Source organism: Marmota monax, unplaced genomic scaffold (genome assembly GCF_021218885.2).
Source record: "Marmota monax isolate L192 unplaced genomic scaffold, Marmota_monax_Labrador192_F-V1.1 WCK01_AAM20220418_F8-fsc00002, whole genome shotgun sequence".
In the NCBI taxonomy this organism is placed as follows: Eukaryota; Metazoa; Chordata; class Mammalia; order Rodentia; family Sciuridae; genus Marmota; species Marmota monax.
The window spans coordinates 5,887,384-5,908,501 of NW_026693571.1; the positions used below are offsets into that span (position 1 = coordinate 5,887,384).

The 21,118-nt window shown below is 34.9% G+C and overlaps 1 protein-coding gene across 6 annotated transcripts; it reads right to left on the reverse strand.

Moving 5' to 3' along the window:
- Nucleotides 1-226: 226 nt before the first annotated feature.
- On the reverse strand, nucleotides 227-21,044 carry Larp7 (La ribonucleoprotein 7, transcriptional regulator). 6 transcript variants are annotated; one of them, XM_058583767.1, is made up of 15 exons: nucleotides 20,890-21,018; nucleotides 14,845-14,891; nucleotides 14,240-14,293; nucleotides 12,319-12,516; nucleotides 12,079-12,179; nucleotides 11,913-11,996; nucleotides 11,645-11,809; nucleotides 11,448-11,541; nucleotides 11,023-11,370; nucleotides 10,777-10,918; nucleotides 8,959-9,110; nucleotides 8,386-8,504; nucleotides 5,272-5,431; nucleotides 5,017-5,108; nucleotides 227-445 (listed from the first exon to the last, which is right to left on the reverse strand). In XM_058583767.1, exons 4-15 carry the CDS (start codon nucleotides 12,512-12,514, stop codon nucleotides 365-367), a joined length of 1,734 nt encoding a protein of 577 aa, XP_058439750.1. In that variant the 5' UTR covers nucleotides 12,515-12,516; nucleotides 14,240-14,293; nucleotides 14,845-14,891; nucleotides 20,890-21,018; the 3' UTR covers nucleotides 227-364. The 6 variants fall into 6 exon arrangements, with proteins under 6 accessions (XP_058439750.1, XP_046314938.1, XP_058439749.1 ...); XM_046458982.2 differs by lacking the exon at nucleotides 14,845-14,891 and having other exon boundaries at nucleotides 20,890-21,022; XM_058583766.1 differs by lacking the exon at nucleotides 14,240-14,293.
- Between the last annotated feature and the right edge of the window lie 74 nt (nucleotides 21,045-21,118).

Here is a 21,118-nt window from a genome sequence, read left to right on the forward strand (position 1 = left end):
TGAGCATACTACAGTTTTCTGAACTTTATATTCAGGTACTTTTATTTTTATTTTTGCAAGTATGTATTTGTTTTGTAAATAAAAGCAATTAACAATAATGTCCAAAACATTTATTTATGAAACCAGTTGAGGTTGACTTATGTAATTTCAACAAATAAAGCATTTAATGATAAATTGTGGCATATAGTGCATTTCTGTCTAGAAAAAAAAAAGCTTATTTACACAATTTAAGGATCAAAGTTTTTTAATTAAATGCAGATTTTAGAAATACATTCATTATATAGTACTACCATAATAAAAATGGATTTTCCCAGAATCACTTAAGTAAGTATCCAGTGAAATTAAGAGGTGAACTTTAATTTTTTCAATCATATTCAGAAAATCTAATGTGTTTACTTGCTTGTTGAGTCTTTGCCAGTCTGATCTTTTCAGCTTTGGTGATTAACTATGGAGAAAGAAATCAGGAAATCAGAATGTATTTGATATTTCACAACTCTTAAGTTTAAAAAAAATTTTTTTTTTCAAACAAAAGAGGAGTGGGAGAAAAATTAGATAATTATGCTTAGGTCAAATCAATCAGAAAGAAAATTGCTAAGATTATGGTTCATTAAGTATAATAGATATTAAATCTTTGAACTACTACCTTTCCCCACTAAAGCTATACATTGCTTAAAATCTTTTAATTAAGAACACCTACTCCATATTGGTAATTTTTTTTCAGGGGCCAGGACCAAACTCAGGGCCTTGTGCATGCTAGGCAAGCCCTCTACCACTGAGCTAAATACCCAACCCACACATTAGTAATTCTTAGGAATCTTCAGGACCTATATTTGTTGTTTCATATCCCCTTGGACTTGGATAATTACTAAGACATTACCTAATGATATTCTTAATTTAACTCAACTGTTGTACTCTTGGTACAAGGTACTGAGATTGAACTCAAGGGTACTCCAACACTGAGCTACATCCCCAGCCATATTTTGTATTGTATTTTATTTGGAGACAGGGTCTCACTGAGTTGCTTAGTGCCTTGCCTTTTTAAACTCCTGCCTCAGCCTCTGGAGCTGCTAGGATTATAGGCATGTGCCACGCACTCGGTATCTAAATGCTCTATTAATAAGTTATGTTACATTCTTGGATAATTTTTTTTTTTTTAACTTGTAGATGGACACAATACAACATCTTTATTTTTATGTAGTACTTTGAACCCAGGGCCTCACATGTGCAAGGCAAGGGCTCTACAACCGAGCTACAACCCCAGCCCATATTCTTGGATATTTTTTAAAGACAACAAAGGAGGCCAGGGGTGTAGCTTGCATCATAGTGCTTGACTAACATGTGTGAAGCCCTGGGTTTGATGCCCAGCACAAAGAAAAGAAGAAAAAAAAGAAGGCAAGTAAAATGCAGGCTTATTTACCATCCAGTTTAAGACATCCAACAATAATTGAAAATAAAATTCCCGCAGTAAAAAATGAACAAAAGATTGGACCTGAAGACCATTAGAGCTTGCCTTTTGCCCACTGACCAAATAACTAGAACTATTGGCATTATCTATACAGTAGTTTTTTTTATTATTGTTACCTAAAAATGTCTCTTTTGGATAATGACAAACCAAAACCAGGCTTTTGTGTTTTAAAAAAAGCCTGTTTTTTCAACATACATTTTAAAGGTTATAATTTAAAAGTCAAAATTTTTTTTTTTAAAGAGAGAGAGAATTTTTTAATATTTATTTATTTTTTAGTTTTCGGCGGACACAACATCTTTGTTTGTATGTGGTGCTGAGGATTGAACCCGGGGCTGCACGCATGCCAGGCAAGCGCGCTACCACTTGAGCCACATCCCCAGCCCAAAAGTCAAAATTTTTAAGAACTTCATTTTTTTAAAAAATATTTTTGTTTAGTTGTTGATGAATATTTATTTTTTATTTATTTCTATTCGGTGCTAAGAATCGAACCCAGTTCCTCACACATGCCAGGCAAGCATTCTACCACTGAGCTACAACCTCAGCCCAGGAACTTCATTTTTAATTTGTAATAACATTACAACTTGAAACGTTATTGTTTTTCAAAAAAAACAACAATAACAACAACAACAAAAAAACCCCAGCAAGCATCTGTTAATAAAGGTCTTAAAGAGTAACAACTTAAAAAAAAAAAAAAAAAAAAAAAAAGAGGGCAAGTGAAATTATGTGCAAAGCAAAAGAAAACTGATTAAAATGTTTGTATAAATTTAAAACACCTTATTTTGGAGTAAATGAAAAATCATTTTCTTTAAAAATTTGATCCTAAAGGATATTCACAGAAATAGTTTGTTTTAAAAAATATTTTTAGCTGTAGATGGACATGATACCTTTATTTTATTTATTTTTATGTGTTACTGAGGATTGAACCCAGTGCCTCACATATGCTAAGCAAAAGCTCTACAGCCCAGCCACAACCCTAGACCCCCATTGAAATAGTTTAAAGTTTGATGTCATTTACCACTCACAAAGTCACTATTTGATTAAGATTCTTTCTAATTGAGGTAAGTTAAAATCACAGATGTTTAGAACATTATAATATCTATGATCCTGTTCACTAATTTTATGAATTCTGCTTTGACCTGCTGAATTTCAGACATTAGTAATTTGCAAAGAAAGACTATGTTGATAAAACAAAAAATTCAGCCAGGTGCAGTGGCTTATGACTGTAATCTCAGCAACTCAGGAGACTGAGGCAGGAAAATCACAAATTTGAAGCCAGCCCGGGCAATTTAGTGAAATCCTCAGCAACTCAGTGATACCTTGTCTCAAAATAAAATGATCTGGGGAAGTAGCTCAGTGGTTGAGTGCTTCTGGGTTCAATCTTCAGCACCCCCAACCCTTCACAGAATTCAAATGGTTTTGAAACTGAAGGGAAACAAAAGCAGTTTCATTTTGTCTCCAGAAACATAAGTACTTTTACCAATGTGCTCAAAGTAACATGGAAGTATTGAGGATGTAGCTCAAAAGTAAAGTGCTTCCTTTTGATCAAAGCATTGGAGGTGGTCAAAAAGTGACAGTATATGTTACAAAGATCTGGGTTAGACAGAGCCAGAAGTGGTGGTGTGCAACTGTAATTCTAGCTACTAGGGAGGATGAGGAAGGGATTGCCAGTTTGAGGCCAGGCTCAGCAACTCAGCAAGACCCCATTTCAAAAATAAATAAATAAATAAATAAATAAATGGGGGTAAAAAAGGCTGGGAATGTATTTCAGTGGTAGAGTGCTTGCAATAGTTTGAGAGAGTGCTCTGGGTTTAATCCTCAGAATAGCAGAACAAAAGATTTGAGATAGAAAAAAATAAGTGATACCCTGGTGGGGAGAACTTAATGATCTTCTGTGAGAACTCATTAATTTACTAGTATCTGATTTTTATATATAAAACTACATGTAGAAAATAACATAAATTCATTTTTCCCCATTTAATTCTGTATAAACTGAACAGGGCACAGGAGATTGTTTCCAGTATTGGTTCTATACCACAACACAAAAACTAATAACCAGAATTTTTTATTAGTTTTTTTTTTTTCTCCAATCACTTAAGGATGGACTAAATACTATATGGGAAAACCGGGCTGTCTTGTTAGTAAGTTATTTATGTCATACTTTTGGCGGAATCACTGACATTCACCTAATTTTTTCTAAGCACTTAATTCTCATTACTCCTGCTTGGAAAGATACACTGCTAAATGCTTCTGACTTGCTGGCCCACTTTCCTAAGGTCTCTGATTAAGGTTATGTTTGTGGACAGAACTGCCCACAGAACACCATTTGTTGTAAAGTTACTTGACTTTACATAGCACTGATTATTATCCACCTATACTATACATTTGTAAGCCTCATGAAAGCAGGGGAGTTTGCTACTCATGCTTGTACCACCAGTTACAAGAATGCAACACTGCCTTAAATTTCCAAAGGGAAAAAAAAACCTTTCTAAATTTCTAAAACAAAAAAAGAAATAATTATTATTTCCTAGTTTTCAAAATATCTACAATTTAAATAACTTTTGTACTAATTAGAAGGATTAGTATTAGTTAACAAACTGAACCAGATTTCAGGTGTGAGCTCTAGAATAATAATTTTAACATTTAAACAATCACAAATGGGCTCCCTGAAATTAACACCTGAAAGAGTCTTTAGGAAGGGAGGAAGGGGAAGTCCTCCCCATCTCAATAAGGTGGGCCAACATTCAAGTAAACAAAGGAAGACCAGTAGGCAACCTACCCATAAATCATCATAAATTCCAAGAAATGTCAGGCAATGGAAAGGCTGGTGAAAAACACTCAATTTTTAAGTATAAATAAATAATATGTATAAATATAACCCCAAATTAGCAAGCTGAGAATATGTGAAGTATAATTTTCAAAGTGTTCATCAAATTAAGAGGATGTACATCTTTTTAGGTTTTCCTAAAATTTTTATTATTATTTGTTTTCAAAGTATAAGCTTCAAAGATTGATGGAACAAAATATTTTATATACTATCAATATCTTTCTAATTATCACCAAAACAATTATTAAAAAAAAAAAAGCTTACATGAAATATTTAAGATGGCTAGTACACTTGCTGCTGACTATACTAGAGGAAAAGAAATAAAAATGACATCTCAATCTTATCTGTGAATCAAGTGTCTTTATAAGTTACACTCTAAATAAATTGTGGTTTCTACCATCAAGACAATCTTTCTATAATCATTTACCACCAGAATACAAACACAGCAGCCCAAATCAAGATTGTGTAAATTTAACAAAAAACAAAACAAAAAAAGCTCTGAAGTTATGTACCCTTGTACGAACCAATTCCAATTCCAATTTCCTATGTTTCAAAAAAAGAGAAATGAGCATTTCCCTACTGCTCTAAAAAACACAACACTGGGGAAAACCTTTGTTATTCAATAGCAAAGCAAAACTTATTTTATAGTCATCTATTAGTGACTTAAAGAAGATATTCAACCTCCAAAAAAAGTTTAGCACATAAGACATAAAAATGAACTGATTACCTTCTCAGTGCCTCTTTTCTTTTCCCGAGGCTGGTTAAGTTTGGCCTGTCTATCTACCAAAATCTTCTGCCAATACCTCTGTTCGTGATCACCTTAAAAACAAAACAATAATTGAGCACTGAATATAAGGTCATATAAAAAAACAAAATCCAAATCAACAGAACTAAACTAGTTGGAAAAAAAAATACTAGTTCTATTAGAAAAATATAAAAGAATTACCCATAATAATTATTGTTAAAAATTATTAAGTTTTACCAGAAAGGACCTCGAGTTTCCAGCAGTGCTTTTTTTTAATTTCAGTATATGCATTCATAACTGCTTGAGCATCCTCAGGAGTTTTAAATCTGACATGGCATTCTGTATCTCCTTCTAACAAATCAACATAAACAACTTCTGAGATTGCGGCCAAAGTATCCTGCATTGGAATTTAAAATCAATAATTTAAGATGTTTCAAAATAAATCTGAAAAGTATTCAAAGGGTTATCAAATATTTTATATGAAAATACCATTACAGAGACTAAGTATCCCATGTCCAACATTTCTTCTAAAACAAAGCTGTTATTAAAAATACATTACTTTTCTTATCATTTTATATTCAGTGATACATATATATATTTGTGGAATGGAATGTACAAAAGGTGCCCACCCCCAACCTCCACCAAACAGTCTGGGAGCAATTATTATAAGAAATGAGAAATAAAATTAAAAGGAAAGAAAAACAGTATTTGGTGGAAGTTTATTTTCACTCACCTGTACATCATCATTCATGACTTAAAACACATGTAACAATTGTTCAACTTTTTATAACATTCATGAAAAAAGTTTTATTGAACCTACAAATTCTTGGGAGTTCTTGAGTAGTTGTACTGGAACACAGCTCACAAGCTCTCAGTTTTTGAAAAAATATCTAAATAACCTCTTCTAAACAGGTTGTGGTCAACAGCAAGGGAAAAGTTTTACCTATAATGCCTGCTGTGAGGGCAAATTAACAAGATTCCTGCATTCTTAAACAAGTTTTTTTCACAGTAGGTAGTAGGGAGTACCTAAATGCATTTATGCAGGAATGTTACACTAATTCTTAATTCATCAACTTCCTTACCTAAAGCTGAAGAAATAAATGGAGATTTGCAACTGGAAAACATTTATATTGCTTCCATTTACTTTTTAAAATTTTTTTTTAGTTGTGGAGGAACAGAATGCCTTTATTTTATTTATCTATTTTTATGTGGCGCTGAGGATCAACCCAGTGCCTCATGCATGCTAGGCAAGGAATCTATCACTGAGTTACCGCCCCAGCCCACAAATAACTTAATACTAGTTTTAAATGGTGAATTTTTAGATACTTAAATTATGGAAAGAATTTTTATTTGGAAATTATTTTGTTGTAGAACAAAAAATAATTTATTAACATACACTAAAGAATAGGGAGTAAAACCCCCTGAATCTCTAGAAGCTGAGGACTGTAAATATTTGCTGAATCAATTAAAACAAAAAAGAGATAATGTAGACAAATATACATGCCAATTCTTTCCATTTCTTTATCTAGTGACTGGAACTAAATTTAGACATAAAGCAAGAAAAACAATTCAGTTGCTATAATTTGAATGCATTCACTTTTATACTTGATTTTCTAGACTGGTTAAATTAGTTCAATTCAAAAGATATTTACTAAATATCCATTATAATGTCAGGTTAACCTCCTGATTTAGAACCCTTAGAATTTAAAACCCTTATAATGACAAATTAGCCTGGTAATCACAGGGGCAAGTCATAGTGCAGTAACTACCATCTTACCAGTTTTTCCTTCAGCAAAATGTAAGTAACTCCTACCTTTATTAATGAGGTTGTCTTATGATTTTGATTGCAAATAAAGAATATACAATTGTTTTAATTACCATTTTGATAATAAAAGCTTCTTAATTAAAAAAATTATTTTTGGTGCTGAGGATTGAATGCAAACACTTGTACATGCTAAGCATTCACTTATATTCCCATGTTTTTTTTTTTGCCTATCCTTCTAAATTCTATATTGCTACTACTGCTTAAATATAAGGTGGTAATATAGCCTTTTGGATTGGCCAAATCCCTCAGCAACATTGGAAAGAGAAACTAAATTGATATCAGTGTGGGCTACAGAATTTTAAAGATACAGTTTTAGATAAGGAGTGCTTTTATACCCTTACTGGTTTTCAAGTTAAAAAAAACCTGACTGGCATGGGTATATGAAAAACCCAAAGAAAACACCTCATGGTACTGAATATCATTATGACAGAACTTCAAAAATATTTGGTGCATCACAGAATATTGTTTACAGTTTAAAATAAAGCTTCTCAGTGAAATGAGTGACAGGGTAAGAGTAAATAAGATACTCCTATATGGAGGAATAGGCATTCATTAATAAGAAGTTTTGCTATCTTTGCTGGTATAAAAAGCTGCAGAACAATGATAAATTGTATGGAGGAAAAACAGATTATATACCAGTATGCATAGCAATTGATAGTGTAAACTATATACAATGATGGGATTGATTTGCCCAAGTCCATTTTGTAGCTCTTCAAAAACAGGTTATACTTTTCTGTAATTGTAAGTAATTAACACAGATTGAAAATATCTTTAATTTATTCAAAAATTAAGTTTCATATTTCCAAGAATGATTTATCAAGAGAAAAATAAATTAAATCCATGGAAAGTGAAAAAAATATTTTAAATATTATTTAAGTATTTTAAAATATTATTCCATATCTATTTTGGCTTTATTTTTAGAGGCAACAAAACAATTTAGGTATCTATTGAAAGCTAAGAGTGCTAATAATACAAATTCAGAAAATCTTTGTCTTGCTTCAGAACCAGACAATCAGATGACTATAATTTTTAGAAAAATTTAGACAAACTCTAATGTTAGTTAATTCTTCAAAAACAAACAATATAGTATCAAGTACTGAAATATTTGTCTAAATCACATTTTCACAGAAAACAAAACAGGAAAAAACTTAGGGAAGCACTTTAATACATTTCCTTTCAACTATAGAGCACTCAGCCATTATCGACACAAATAAAATTAAACACAAATTGTAATTTTCCTGTAAAAGAAGGATGTTCAAACTGTGATCACTGCAAATCTGAGTCAGTCAAGAATTTTGGTCTTGACTGTTATACTTTAAGTTATACTTAAAGTTATACTTAACTTATACTTTAAGTTATACTTAACTTGAAGCAAAACCTAAAGATCAGTTAGCATAGAACAAAATTCTTCAGATAAGGTAATTTGATTTGTTTTGTCTTCTATATTAAAAAACATGTTCACACAGGGAAGTTAAAAAAAAAAGAGAAAGGAACCAATAATAGTTTAAGGGCTTAAAAGTTATTACCCGAACTTGTTTCCTGCCAGGTAGAGGTTCTGTGCTAATGATCTTCACAATCACTCCACTCACAAACTGTGGTCCTGGAGCATTAACCTTCTCCTGAGGGTGATTCTCTTGACTGTGAGCTGTTGATTTGAAAAGGAAAACATTCTCACACTTAATAATTTAACACTTAGGACCACTCTTAGAACAAGATTTCTTTGGCTGATAAATAATCAATTTACAATTCACTTAATTTTAAAAGGAGTAATGAATTAATTGTGGAGGCTATATTGTGTCATACTGCTTATTTCAGATAACCAGGAAATAAAATATAGAATGCTACATAGTTACTATCAATGCAAATTGTTAATGTTAGAAGAGCATTTGTAAAAACCTTAAACATGTTTTCCCATGAATGAACAAAAGAATTATAATAAATAAATAATCACAGGTATTACATTAGAATATTTTAAATATATTTAAATGTGAAAATTTATCTATCTTAGCTACATTCCCAGCTCCTCAAATATTTGTTAAAATAAACCGCCAAAATCAAATATAACTCATATACTTTTCTGGTACCATAGTGATTTTTACCTTTTTCATTTCTCATTTCAGAGTTATTAGGAACTCCTCTGTCTGTCTCCATTCCTGATTCTGATTTTATTTGGGATATAGTTTTTTTTAAAGAAGCCATGCTGGCTTTTTGTAATGCCAAATACTCTTTTTTTAAATCCATCCATTCGCTCCTGTAAGGCAAAAAAGTGAAGTAGGAAAAGGGACAACAGTTGACTTTTTTACTTAAACATATAAATTAACGTAAACAAGTACATTCACAATGAGTCCTGCATACACTCCTCTCAGGTTTTCTCTTTGTCTACAAGCCTTAGCGGCAAATTATTTCTTAGTTCCTAAATCTATCTAGCAAATCAAAGTGAGTTCTTCTTGCCCCAGCATTCAGAAGAGATGTTTTAAGTTTCCAAATTAGATTACTGTTTTTAACATTTTATGAATGTCAAATTTTAGAGTTAATTCATTAATTAGTAACATTTACTAGATCAGTTATTTGGGGGGAAAAGTGAGAGATTAAAATTTAAAGGTTGTTAAACTTCTTCCAATTTGGGAGATAACATTCTTCTAGTACTTACTTGAACCAAGAGGAATTTCTGAGAAGAAAAAAACACCCCATGGAAGCAATTTATTTACATACATTTTAACATGGAGATGTTTCTTCAAACTGTGAGAGCTCCTCCAGATAAAAACACAATGCATCTCCTGGCTCTGTGGGAGTACTCAATTGTTACCCTAATCTGTGCCATCAAACAAGCAGATAGGAGATTTTTTTTTTTTTTCCCAAGAGGAGGATATCTTGTGGTAAAGGTTTTAACTGTTAACATTGACATCTGTATACTTCAAAAAAAAAAAAAAAAAAAAGTATCCAGACCCTCCCAGGATCATACTTTCCCTGAGAGCTGACACATTAAAATAACAAAAGGCTCTTGTAATGATTCTCTGAGATAAAAAAGCAAAAGGAATTCAGGAGGTAAGAACAGTATAAATAGAAGTGCTAAAGTCCTTCTCTTTACTACTCCAGAAGATGAGGACAGAACTCCTTGGAAACTGGTGCGGAACGTAAGGTAAAAAAAAAAAAAAAAAAAACAACTTCCTCTAAATTGTTTTTTTTCTTCAGCTTTTAAATTTTTGGTACTAAGAGAAGTTCTTGTATGAGTGGACTCCCTTCAACTTTAACATGGAGGTGCTTTCTGTGCTTTTTAAAAAAAGAGTAAGTGCTTCCATGTTTCAGTAGAAGTGAATTCAACTTACTGCACCAGAATGGGACTTTTTAGCCCTAACATTTTGCAGGGGTCCTCTTTGCTTTAACATGGGGGTACCTGCTGTGTGAAACAAAGTAAGTGCTTCCATGTTTCAGTGGAGGTGTCTCCAGAACGGCACGACTACTAATATTTTGCATTTTAGAAGACTATTATTCATTTTTACCTTTGCTACAGGTTAATAGTGTTAAGTCTGGGCTCCCCACCACTTAAACGTGGATGTACTTGCTTTGAAACTGGGAAAGTAAGTGCTTCCATGTTTTGGTGATGGTAAGTCTTCCTTTTACAATTCAGTAACTTAAAATGGAGTACTCAAACTGTCATTTGAAGTATATTTACATCTGTTCAGGGGTCACCTTTACTTTAACACGGAGGCACTTGCTGTGACATGATAAAATAAGTGCTTCCATGTTTGAGTGTGGTGGTTCCTACATAATCTGCACATACAGAAACCAGCTTGAATTAGGTATGGGACTACAGGCCATCACTGTTGCTAACATGCAACTCTGTTGAATATAAACTGGAATTGCACTTTAGCAATGGTGATGGAGTGTTGGTCTGTTCACACTAGGAAATTACTTACTTGGACAGTACTCTCAGTGGTATAACTTCTTCACCCATTTTATGTCTCTCTTTATGTTTTTTCTTATGCTTTCTCTTTGTTTTTAGAGAACCATCTTTTATGTCTCCACCATCCTTTTCCTCTTCTGTAGAGAATTCTAAGTCTAGAGAAATGTAAACGGATTTGTAACTGTAATGTATTTGAAACAGGTTTCCATTGAATCTAAAAGCAAACAGATTTCAGCATATCTGATTGTAAACTTAATACCTCTGTTTTCTTTTGAAACTTCAGAAGCTTCTTTTATAATGTCTTTTTGAGCCATTTTCTTCAGTTTAGATTTGGGAGCTAAGCACTCAGCATCTCCAGAACTGCTTCTCTTCCTCTTCCCTGTTTTGCCTTCAGGTAAGCTGGATACTTCTCTTTCCCTTTTCTTTTTTTTCTTTGTGGGCTGCTTTTGAGGTTCAGGTGTTTCTGTTTCAGAGCCCTCGGATGTTGTCCTTGACCTTTTTATTTTAGAGATACTCTCATTGTTTGTGTCCATATTTAACTCTTTTGCTTGCACATGGTCTTCCTTCTTAATTCGTCCCTTCTTCTTCTTTTTCTTTTTCTTTTCTTCTGTAAATAAAAGTATAAAAGTAAAAGTAAAGTATAACATGTAACATTATACTTTCGATGAACTTTAAATTACTCACCAGCTACTCTTAAACCTGGAATAGGCTTATTTTTCACTGTCTTGGGAAATATGCCCGGTTTTCTTGGTGCTTCTTCTGGGGGGTTGTTAAGAAACTGAAATTTTAAAAATTAATAAAATAATTGTAAATGTAATTTATTTTTTACAACAACATTAAATTTGCTTTTCTGTTTCTCCTTAGGGTTTGGACCTACCTACCTCAATAGCTTTTGCTGCTTGCTCTTTTGTTTCAAATTCCACAAAGGCAAATCCCTTTGGATCTCCAGTAGATTTATAATGTGGTATACTTATATAAACCACATTGCCACATTTCCCAAATACTCTTTCAATCCAGCTGTGATTAACATTTTTGGGAAGTAACTCCTGTGATAATAAAAAGGCTTTCAAATTCTATATACCTTATTCAAAAAAGTTTTTAAATAAAATTAAAAGTCCTTCTGTGTACTCCCCTTAATAAAAGTCTTACCACATATACAGTGCGCTCATCCTCATCCTTTGGTCGTTCACCCAGAGGTTTTTTTCTTCTGATTCTGGTGCCTTCTAAGTCCAGCTTTAAAAGGAATACATTTAATTTAATTTAATAAAAATTGCTATGGGAATTCATAACAATTCAATAAATTTTAATTTTTTACCTCGACAACAGCGGAACTTTTCAGTGCTCTGGCAATTAACTTCCCATCTGTAGTTAACTTTTTCATTTTGTTAAAAGACACCAGAAGTGATATATCAACATCTAGACAGAAAGTAGAATAAGCATATTTCCCTCTTTATACACACAATGGACATTTGCGAATGGTGGGTCACATGTTATGTGACCTGGGTGATAATTGGGAGCCTTTGTGGGAATTTAGGTAATAGAAACAGAAACTTACATCCATCTCTAGATTTTTCTATTTGCTCTCGAAGAAATCTATCCTTGTGAAGATTTGCATCCCCAAACCAGAAGTCCACTTGCTTAGCAATATCTGCAAGCACCTGTTTCACCCGAGACCGTTTCTTTTTCTCTACATCTTTTTTTTTCTCAGCGCTTTCTTCCATTATCTTTTGATTTCCACTGTCTGTTTCCATATCTGAGTTAGACAAAAAAGTAAAATGTATATTATATATTATATAGTCTTTGCCTGGTACTGAGCATTGAACCCAGGGCCTTGTGTTCCTTTTAAACTGCAGAAACATCAACACAGACTTCTACATCAACACAGGCTTCTACGGCTGGGGTTGTGTTCAGTGGTAGCGCATGTGTGAAGCATTGGGTTTTTAATTAGTAAGATGTGTCCGCAGAAAACTGTCAGTGGATGCAAGTGCAAGATTCACAAGTAACTCCAAATGTAAATTTGATTCTTGACTTTTACCAATTACTGCTTTCTAGAAGTAGAATTCAATAGCCAAGCTGTGGAATTGGCCTTCCCCAGTGTTTTATTTCTTGGGAGGCAATTCCCTCATGCTTCTGTTCCTTTGCTTTCCTCACTTGTTGTTCTGAGGATTGAACCCAGATGTTCTTTATCACTGAGCCACATCCCCCAGCCCTTTTTATTTAGACACAGGTTCTGGCTAATTTGCTTGGAGCCTCTTCCTGATTTTAGCTATTCTAAAATTTACCCAGTAAGCTTCCAGCTAAGGGTCTATTGAACTTGTTGTTTTCTTTGAAACATATCTCCTGAAATAAGATAGCGAGCTCTCTTACCTCTCTGTCTTTATTCAAAAGTCACCTCTGTGAGGTCTCCTCTGGCAATCATATTTAAAAATGCAAATTTCTGGACAGATATTTGATATTTCCTCTGCCTTATTTTTCTCTAGTTCTTATCACCTTCTAACATTACTATGTGATTTTTTTTTTCTTTTTCTTTTTTGTACCAGGAATTGAACCCAGGGGAGCTTAATCACTGAGCTGCATTCCCCAGCCCCCTTCTTTTGTATTTTATTTAGAGACAGGGTCTTGCTAATTTGCTTAGGGCCTCACTACATTGCTGAAGCTAGTCTTGAACTTGAAATACAGCTGCCTTAGCCTCCTGAGCCACTGGGCTTACAGGTGTACGCCACTCTGCCTGGCTTAATTTTTCTTTATTCTTTATCCTACCTTTTTTCTTGTATTACTAGGGATTGCACCCTGGGGGCACTCTATCACCAAGCTATATCCCAAGCTCTTCTTTATTTAAAGACAGAGTCTTGCTAAATTGCCCAGGCTGCCCTGAACTTGCTGTTCTACTGCCCCAGTGTCTTCTACTGAGTCACTGGGATTACAGGCCCTGCTTTTTATTTATTTATTTTTTATCCTTCTAAAATGTAGGATTAATGAAATAAGAGATTTCTCTTTTTTTTCCCCCCCCGTTGCTCAGATTTTTGGGGGCTGGTAATGAAACCCAGGGCCTTCACTGTGCTAGGCAAATGTTCTACCACTGAGGTAAATCCCCAGCTGTGACTGTTTTGTTTATGGAGTCATCCCCATCCCTGGCTATTTAGTCACTCAAACATTTGTTGAACAAATTGTATATAAAATCTGTTGAATGAACTGAATCACCAGAGGTACATACAAAAAAAAAATATATATATATGAGTGCATTATCAAAACATTAAAAATCAAGCCTGGGCTGATGCAGGCCTGCCTGAAAATAACCTCAGTCTCATATTAGAAAATAGAAGGGTGAAAACAAATGGGATTAGTTGTAAATGTCTGTTCTGTTATACCTGGGTTGGAGAACCTATAATATAAGCATGCAGGCCTTGGGCCTAGGTGACCAGAATGCCATAAAAGATTGTTAGGCAACATGGGCAAAATGAGCTAAAGCTTTTTACCTGTGAAGGTGGCCTACATACACCTTAACACTTGCCTAGGGAAGTCAGGCATACCTGTTGGGGAGGGGCAAAAAAATACAGAAGTTTTATACAAAGTAGGGTCACACCATTTGTGCTATCATATATATACCTAGGGTAATGATGTCCATCTCATTCCACCATATTTCCTATCTCCATACCCCCAGAAATGAAAAATTGTGGTCCATTTGTGTACAATGAGTCAACGAACATTCTGTCATCTATATTGGATTAGAATTAAAAAAAAAAGAAAAAAGAAATTCTAAGAAAATACTTAAAAAACAAAAACAAAAGTTTTGAGTAACTGCTGTATTCAGGTAAATGCTAGGTCTGAGCCTCTGCATGAGATGAAGCTGTTGTACCTACTCTATCTTTTGCTATGTATCCTTCTTTAAAGCTAAGTAAATATAGTATTAGATTAAAGCCTATTTGTGTCTCCTGAGTCTGAGTGCCTACTAGAATCAGGTACAGTGATGCTGCAGATAGTAACAGAAATGATTAATGTGTTTTAAGTTGATATTCAGTAAGGGGATGCAAAGTTCTTCATGCATTTAACCTCAAATCTCTAACTAAACATACATTCTTACCATTGGCAACAGAAGAGAATTTTGGCATTTTTCAGAGTAGACTTCAGCTGATCAGCCATGTATCAATTTTAAAAAGATAAAAGTAATGAAACATTTAGTTTATGCTAGCTTAAAACATAAAATGCAGCTGTACATACAAATTAATAATTAGAAAAATAAGAAATGTCATTTAGCATTGCATAACCACATGCTCATCTCATACTCTCACTTTAATCCCTCTTGGCAGGCTTTCCTTCCTACCATGCAGGTGAAACTGTAAAGTTATCAGTGAATTCCATTGTTTATTTGATTTCTCAGCAAGATTTGGAGCTAGAAACTCCTGCTTTGAAAATACTTTATTCATGTGGCTTCCAAGAAAGTTTTCTTTTACTAGACCCTCTGACTGTGTTATACCTATACATGCTGCCTATGACTGGACTGAGTCTTGTGCTCCTTTCTTATCTACTCATTCATTCTTCGAGGCTTTAAGCTTTTGGGGTTTATTTCACAAGTTATATATTCTCTTATCAGCTCCATGTTCCAATCTTACACTATCCACTTATGACTTCCAATTGCTTACCCAGAGAATATCTCAAATTTAATATGAGACAAAAAGAAATCTTGAATTTTACACAAACACTTTCTTGTCCTAGTTTTCCCCATCTCAGAAACACCATATAAAAATTGTTGTGGGCAAAAACATGACAGTGATCCTTAATTCTGCTCTTCCTCATACTCTACAGTCAATTCATCAGCACTTCCATTAGCTCTACCTTTAAAATACATTCTGAACGTGAATTCTTCTCATTTCCTCCTTCATAACCACCTGGTCCAAGCTACTATCATGTCTTGTCTGAACTGCAAGATCCTCTTAACTGGTTTAAAGTTGCTTTTACTCTTCTTTCCTTATAACTAATTTTCCAGATAGAATAGTAATTTAAGAATGCAAATCAGATCAGGCAATTCTTTTTTGGGGGGAGGGTACAGGGGATTGAACTCAGGGGTACTCAACCACTGAGCCATATCCCCAGCCTTATTTTGTATTTTATTTACAGACAGGGTCTCACTGAATTGTTTAGCATCTCACTGGTGCCGAGGCTGGCTTTGAACTCTGGATATTCCTGCCTCAGCCTCCCAAGCAGCTGGGATTACAGGCATGCACGACTGAATCAGGCAATTCTTTGTACAAACTTCTCCAAAGATTTGCTTGTTACATTCAAAATTAAAAAACCCTACTGTTTACAAGGCCCTATGTGATCCCACCGGAGGATCTCTAACTTCTACAATTCCTTTCAGCAGGATCACTCTGATTATAACATCATTTCTAGATGTCTTAAACATGCTATGGCCATTCCTACTTCAAGGGCTTTCCTTTTTCTGCTCTCTACCTTCCCTGACACATCTGTATGGATTACTTCCTTTTTTACTCAGATGTCTGTGAATGTCACTATCTTAGACTTTCTTTCTTTTCTTTTTTTTTCCAATATTTTTTAGTTGTAGATGGACACAATATCCTTACCTGTTTATTTTTATGTAGTGCTGAGATTCGAACCCAGTGCCTCATGCATGGAAGGCAAAAGAGATCTACCACTGAGTTACAACCCCAGTCCCGAGACTTTCTTTTTTTATCCAATCTAAAAATTCCCTATCAGAGCACAATTCACACTAGTCAAACTATGGAACAGGCAGAGAATGTGGTATATATACACAATGGAGTTTTATTCAGCCATAAAGAAAAATGAAATTATATAATTTGCAGGACAATGGATGGGACTACTGACCATTATGTTAAGTGAAATAAAAGTTGAGCACGGTATGTTTTCTCTTATATGTAGAAGGTGGAGGGGAAAAAGGACAAGAAAAGTACGGGGAAGAGTAGGCATCTCATGAAAATCAAAGGGAGAGCAGTAGAGGAAAGGGACCAAGAAATGGAAGGTAGGGAGGGAGGGGGGACATCCCGGGGACTGATATTGGCCAAATTATAGGTTATATTATGTAATTTTTGCATGTATGAATATGTAACAAATCCCATCATTATATACAAGTATAATGCACCAATAAAAAATGTGGAAGAGGGGCTGGGGTTGTGGTTCAGTGGTAGAGCACTTGCCTAGCATGTGTGAGAACTGAGTTTGATTCTCAGCACCACACATAAATAAATAAAGGTCCATTGACAACTAACAAAATTTAAAAACAAATGTGGAAGAAAAAAATGAACTCCCCTTCAATCTGAAAGCTATCAACCCACCAGTCACTATTTTCTATATATTCTCTTATGTTACCTGGAATTATAATTTAATTGTCTATCTACCCTACTAGAATGTAGACATTATAAGGGTCGGGACTTTACCTTGATCACTACCTAAGTATTTGTTGAATAAATAAATATATTTAAAAGTATCAGGCTGGGATGTAGCTCAGTGGCAAAGTCTGCCTTGCATTTGCAAAGCCTGGGTTCGACTGCCAGTTCCAAAAAAGACAAAGACAAAAACAAACACAAAACACCAAAATTACCTGTAAAGTGAAGTATTTCAAATTCTTTTGTAAGGTGCTAGGATATAAATATAATACAAAAGGCTATGCTTATCATTGAGGGAAGCTCCACATTACAAAGGGCTAGCTGCCTACTCTCCATTTCCTTTCCTGATGGAAGCCTACCATCTAAGGAATAGTGGATAGAACTACAAAAGCACAGAAAGTCACAATTCTCCCAGAAACCATATTCTTGTATCATAGCCCAGAGACCCTCCTTCATTCTTCTAAGGATTCAGATGATGAAATATACCTTTCATTTAGGGAAGATATGGATTAAACAGAAAGCAAAGTAAGATGATTAAAGAAAAAAATCATACCTAAACAAGGTTGTAAGGATTAGTCAAAATTTCATAAAGAACATCAAACTGCTGCTATAAAAAACATTCAATAACATATAACCACATTATTTACCAATCTATCACATTCAATTTAATCTTTGAAAGAGCTCTCATTTCCAGTGTTTTCCACAACTATTGTCACTAGAATATGGCAACAATTTATAAACGACTGGAAATCATCCATTCTTCATAGAAAACCATGTGCAACTTGCCCAAAATATGGATAGGGTTCTGTGATGCTGATGTCAAAATTTGCCACTTCAGTCTGGCGCAATAGCACACGCCTGTAATCCCAGCAGCTCCAGAGGCTGTGATAGGAGGATGGAGAGTTCAAAGCCAGCCTGAGCGATGGAGAGGCGCTAAGCAACTCAGTAGAGACCCTGTCTCTAAATAAAATACAAAATAGGGTTGGGGATGTGGCTCAGAGATTTCAAGCCCCTGAGTTTAATCCCTGGTACCAAAAACACAACAAAACAAAACAAACAAACTTGCAACTTCAGAAATTCCTTATCACTTCTCAGTAACATAATTTATATTTAAAAAATATAAGTAAACCAGTAGTCTAACTGGCTTTTAAACATGAGCTTTGAACAAAGATTATAAGTTATTGTGTAACAATGTCAGTTACTTTAAATACACTGTTCTAAATACACACAATCCTATCAGGTAGTTTCTTCCACCCTCTTTTAATGGAGGCTGAAAGGTTAAGGAACTTGGCTTTTTAAAGATGGCAATGTTAATGTGTTGTGTTATATTTGAGTCTCACATTGCCTACTTTTTAGTAAAACATGAAATTTGCCATCATACATGGTATTTTCTGATCTATATAGATTCTTAACCTTAATTCTGTGGAACTTTAGGTGTGTTTCAAGAGTTCTTATGAATCCATGAAATTGCTAAATAATAAATTTTAAAGGAAGGGTAAATCATGATGCTTGTACAAATATAACATGAATACCTGGTAGAGCTTTTACTTAGTTAATGAGGGAAACTTACATGCTACAAAGCAACTCAATGAAGAATTAAAAAAGCAATTAGGAATGTGAAGAAAGAATTACTGAATGGGAGAAAATCTTTGCTAACTACTCTTCTGACTGGGGATTAATATTCAGAATATATAAAGAACTCAAAAAACTAAGCAACCACCCTCTAAAATAAGGGTATTGTGTCCAACTACAACTAAAAAAATAATTATATAAAAATAAAAGAAATATAAATGGTCCAGAAATATGCAAAACAAAATGTTCACCAATTTTAACAACTTGGGAAATGCAAATAAAAAACTACCCTGATATTTCATCATACTCCAGTCAGAATGGCAGCCATTAAAAATACAAACAATAGGGCTGGGGCTGGGGCTCAACCGTAGAGCCTTGCCTGACATGTGTGAGGCACTGGGTTCGATTCTCAGCACCACATATAAATAAATGAATAAAATAAAGGTCTATCAACTTAAAAAAAAAAAAAAAGAATACAAACAATAATAATGCTGGACAGAGGTGGTGAAAAATACTTTAAACTGTTGGTGGAATGTAAATTAGACAACTACTGTGGAAATCAGTATGGTGATTCCTCAGAACTCTAGAAATGGAACCCCATATACCATTCATGGATATTTATCCAAAAGAGTTAGAGTCAGCATATTATAGTGATACATGCACACTCATGTTTATAGCAGGACAATTCACAATAGCCAAACTATGGAACCAGCCTAGAGGTGTTCATCAATGGTTGAATGAATAAGGAAAATATGGTATATATATACACAATGGGGTTTTATTTAGACATAAATAATTATGAAATTATGTCATTTGAAGAAAATGGATGGAAGTTGAAAACATTATGTTAAGTGAAACTAGTCAAACTCAGAAGGTCAAGGGTCATACATTCTCTCCTTTGTGGAAGTTAGAGTGGAAAAAGGAAAAGTGTGTCTGTGTGTTCTCATGAATACTGAAGACCAATAGAGTAGAGGACAGGAACCAGAGGGAGGGAGAAGGGGAGGAAATGGAGATATACTGGGACACAATAAAGGTCAAATTAAACTGCTATGTGGTATGCATGTATGAATATGCTAACAATGAATTCTCCAATATGTATAATTATAATACACCAATAGAAAATATGAGAGGAAACAAGAGCCTTTATTGCTTAGGACCCCCTCCCCCCAAAAAAAACCCCTCAAAAACCTAACCAAATCAAAAAACCAAACACCCATACAGGTACATTAAAATGAATATTAACATATACAAGCAGAGGCAATTACTAATGGTATCCTTAACTAAACCCAATTTCCATTTTTATGGTTCTCTACAAGTTACACAGTTGTAAAAATTACTCAATGACAATGAAAGGCATAGTATTTGGACCAGTGAAGTTGATAGGCTTTTTTCTTTTTGCCAAAAATCAGCCAAAAATTTTTTTTCCTTATGAAATTCTACACAAAAAGTTTTTTTCAAAGACACATTTTCCTGGGACGCTCATCAATAACTTTTTTCCTGGTTTTCAAAACAACGCGTGTGCCAAAAAGGGTCAAGAATCACTGTTCTAGTCAAAGCCGATTCAGTGGTAACAAAAACACTTTAGTGGCCTGTGTCTTTGCCTTGAATGAGTCTTCCAGCCTAAGGTGTTTTCTAAATCCCTATTCAATTTCCAAAGCTGTTTAAATGCCGTCTTACTCTTGTGGCCCACTACGTCTTTCCTCATCTCCTCCTCATTTGTTTTCCCTATGTAATTCTACCAAAGGATTCAGTACACTCTATCATTATTACTTGTTAGCTCTTTTCTTCACCTCTCCGAAGACAGGGACTAGAAATTTCGAAAAGAAGTCACACGCCCCCAAGTCCTCATATTTGCTATCCTTTGGCAGCCAAAAGTCAACTCCAGCGTCCGCAAATAAGTCACTTTCCCTATTGCTCCTCTCGCCACCCGTACTTCCGCAGAGACGCCGCCAAACGTGGGGCGTGCCCCAACCCTCCCAATGCCAGTCACTGCGCGCCCCCATAGCTCGAAAACGGGAACTACGTGGGCCGCCACAGGACTTCTGCGCGTGCGCACAGGGTACAAGGCCAAGCGAACTGATGGGAGGGGGCGGGGTAGGAAGGAGACAGATGATACAATTGACGGCATGAAAAAGGACTGACAGGAATTTAGACTTCACCCAACCTGAGCGCCCTAAACGCCACCTGTCACTTACTCGGATCAATTCCCAAAATACAGGGTCAGAGACTGCGTCCTTCAGCCCTTTCCGTCTCCCGAGCCTTAAAGTCGTGGTTATTTCGCGTCATATGACGAGCGACACCGTTCTCGCGTCCCCCCGCCGGAGGCCGTGCGTCTGTCGCAGACGTCACGGGTGACGGCTGCTTCCAAGGAGGTGGGGCTTCAGGAAGCACGGCCAGCTGAGGAGGCGCGAAGCCAATGAAGAA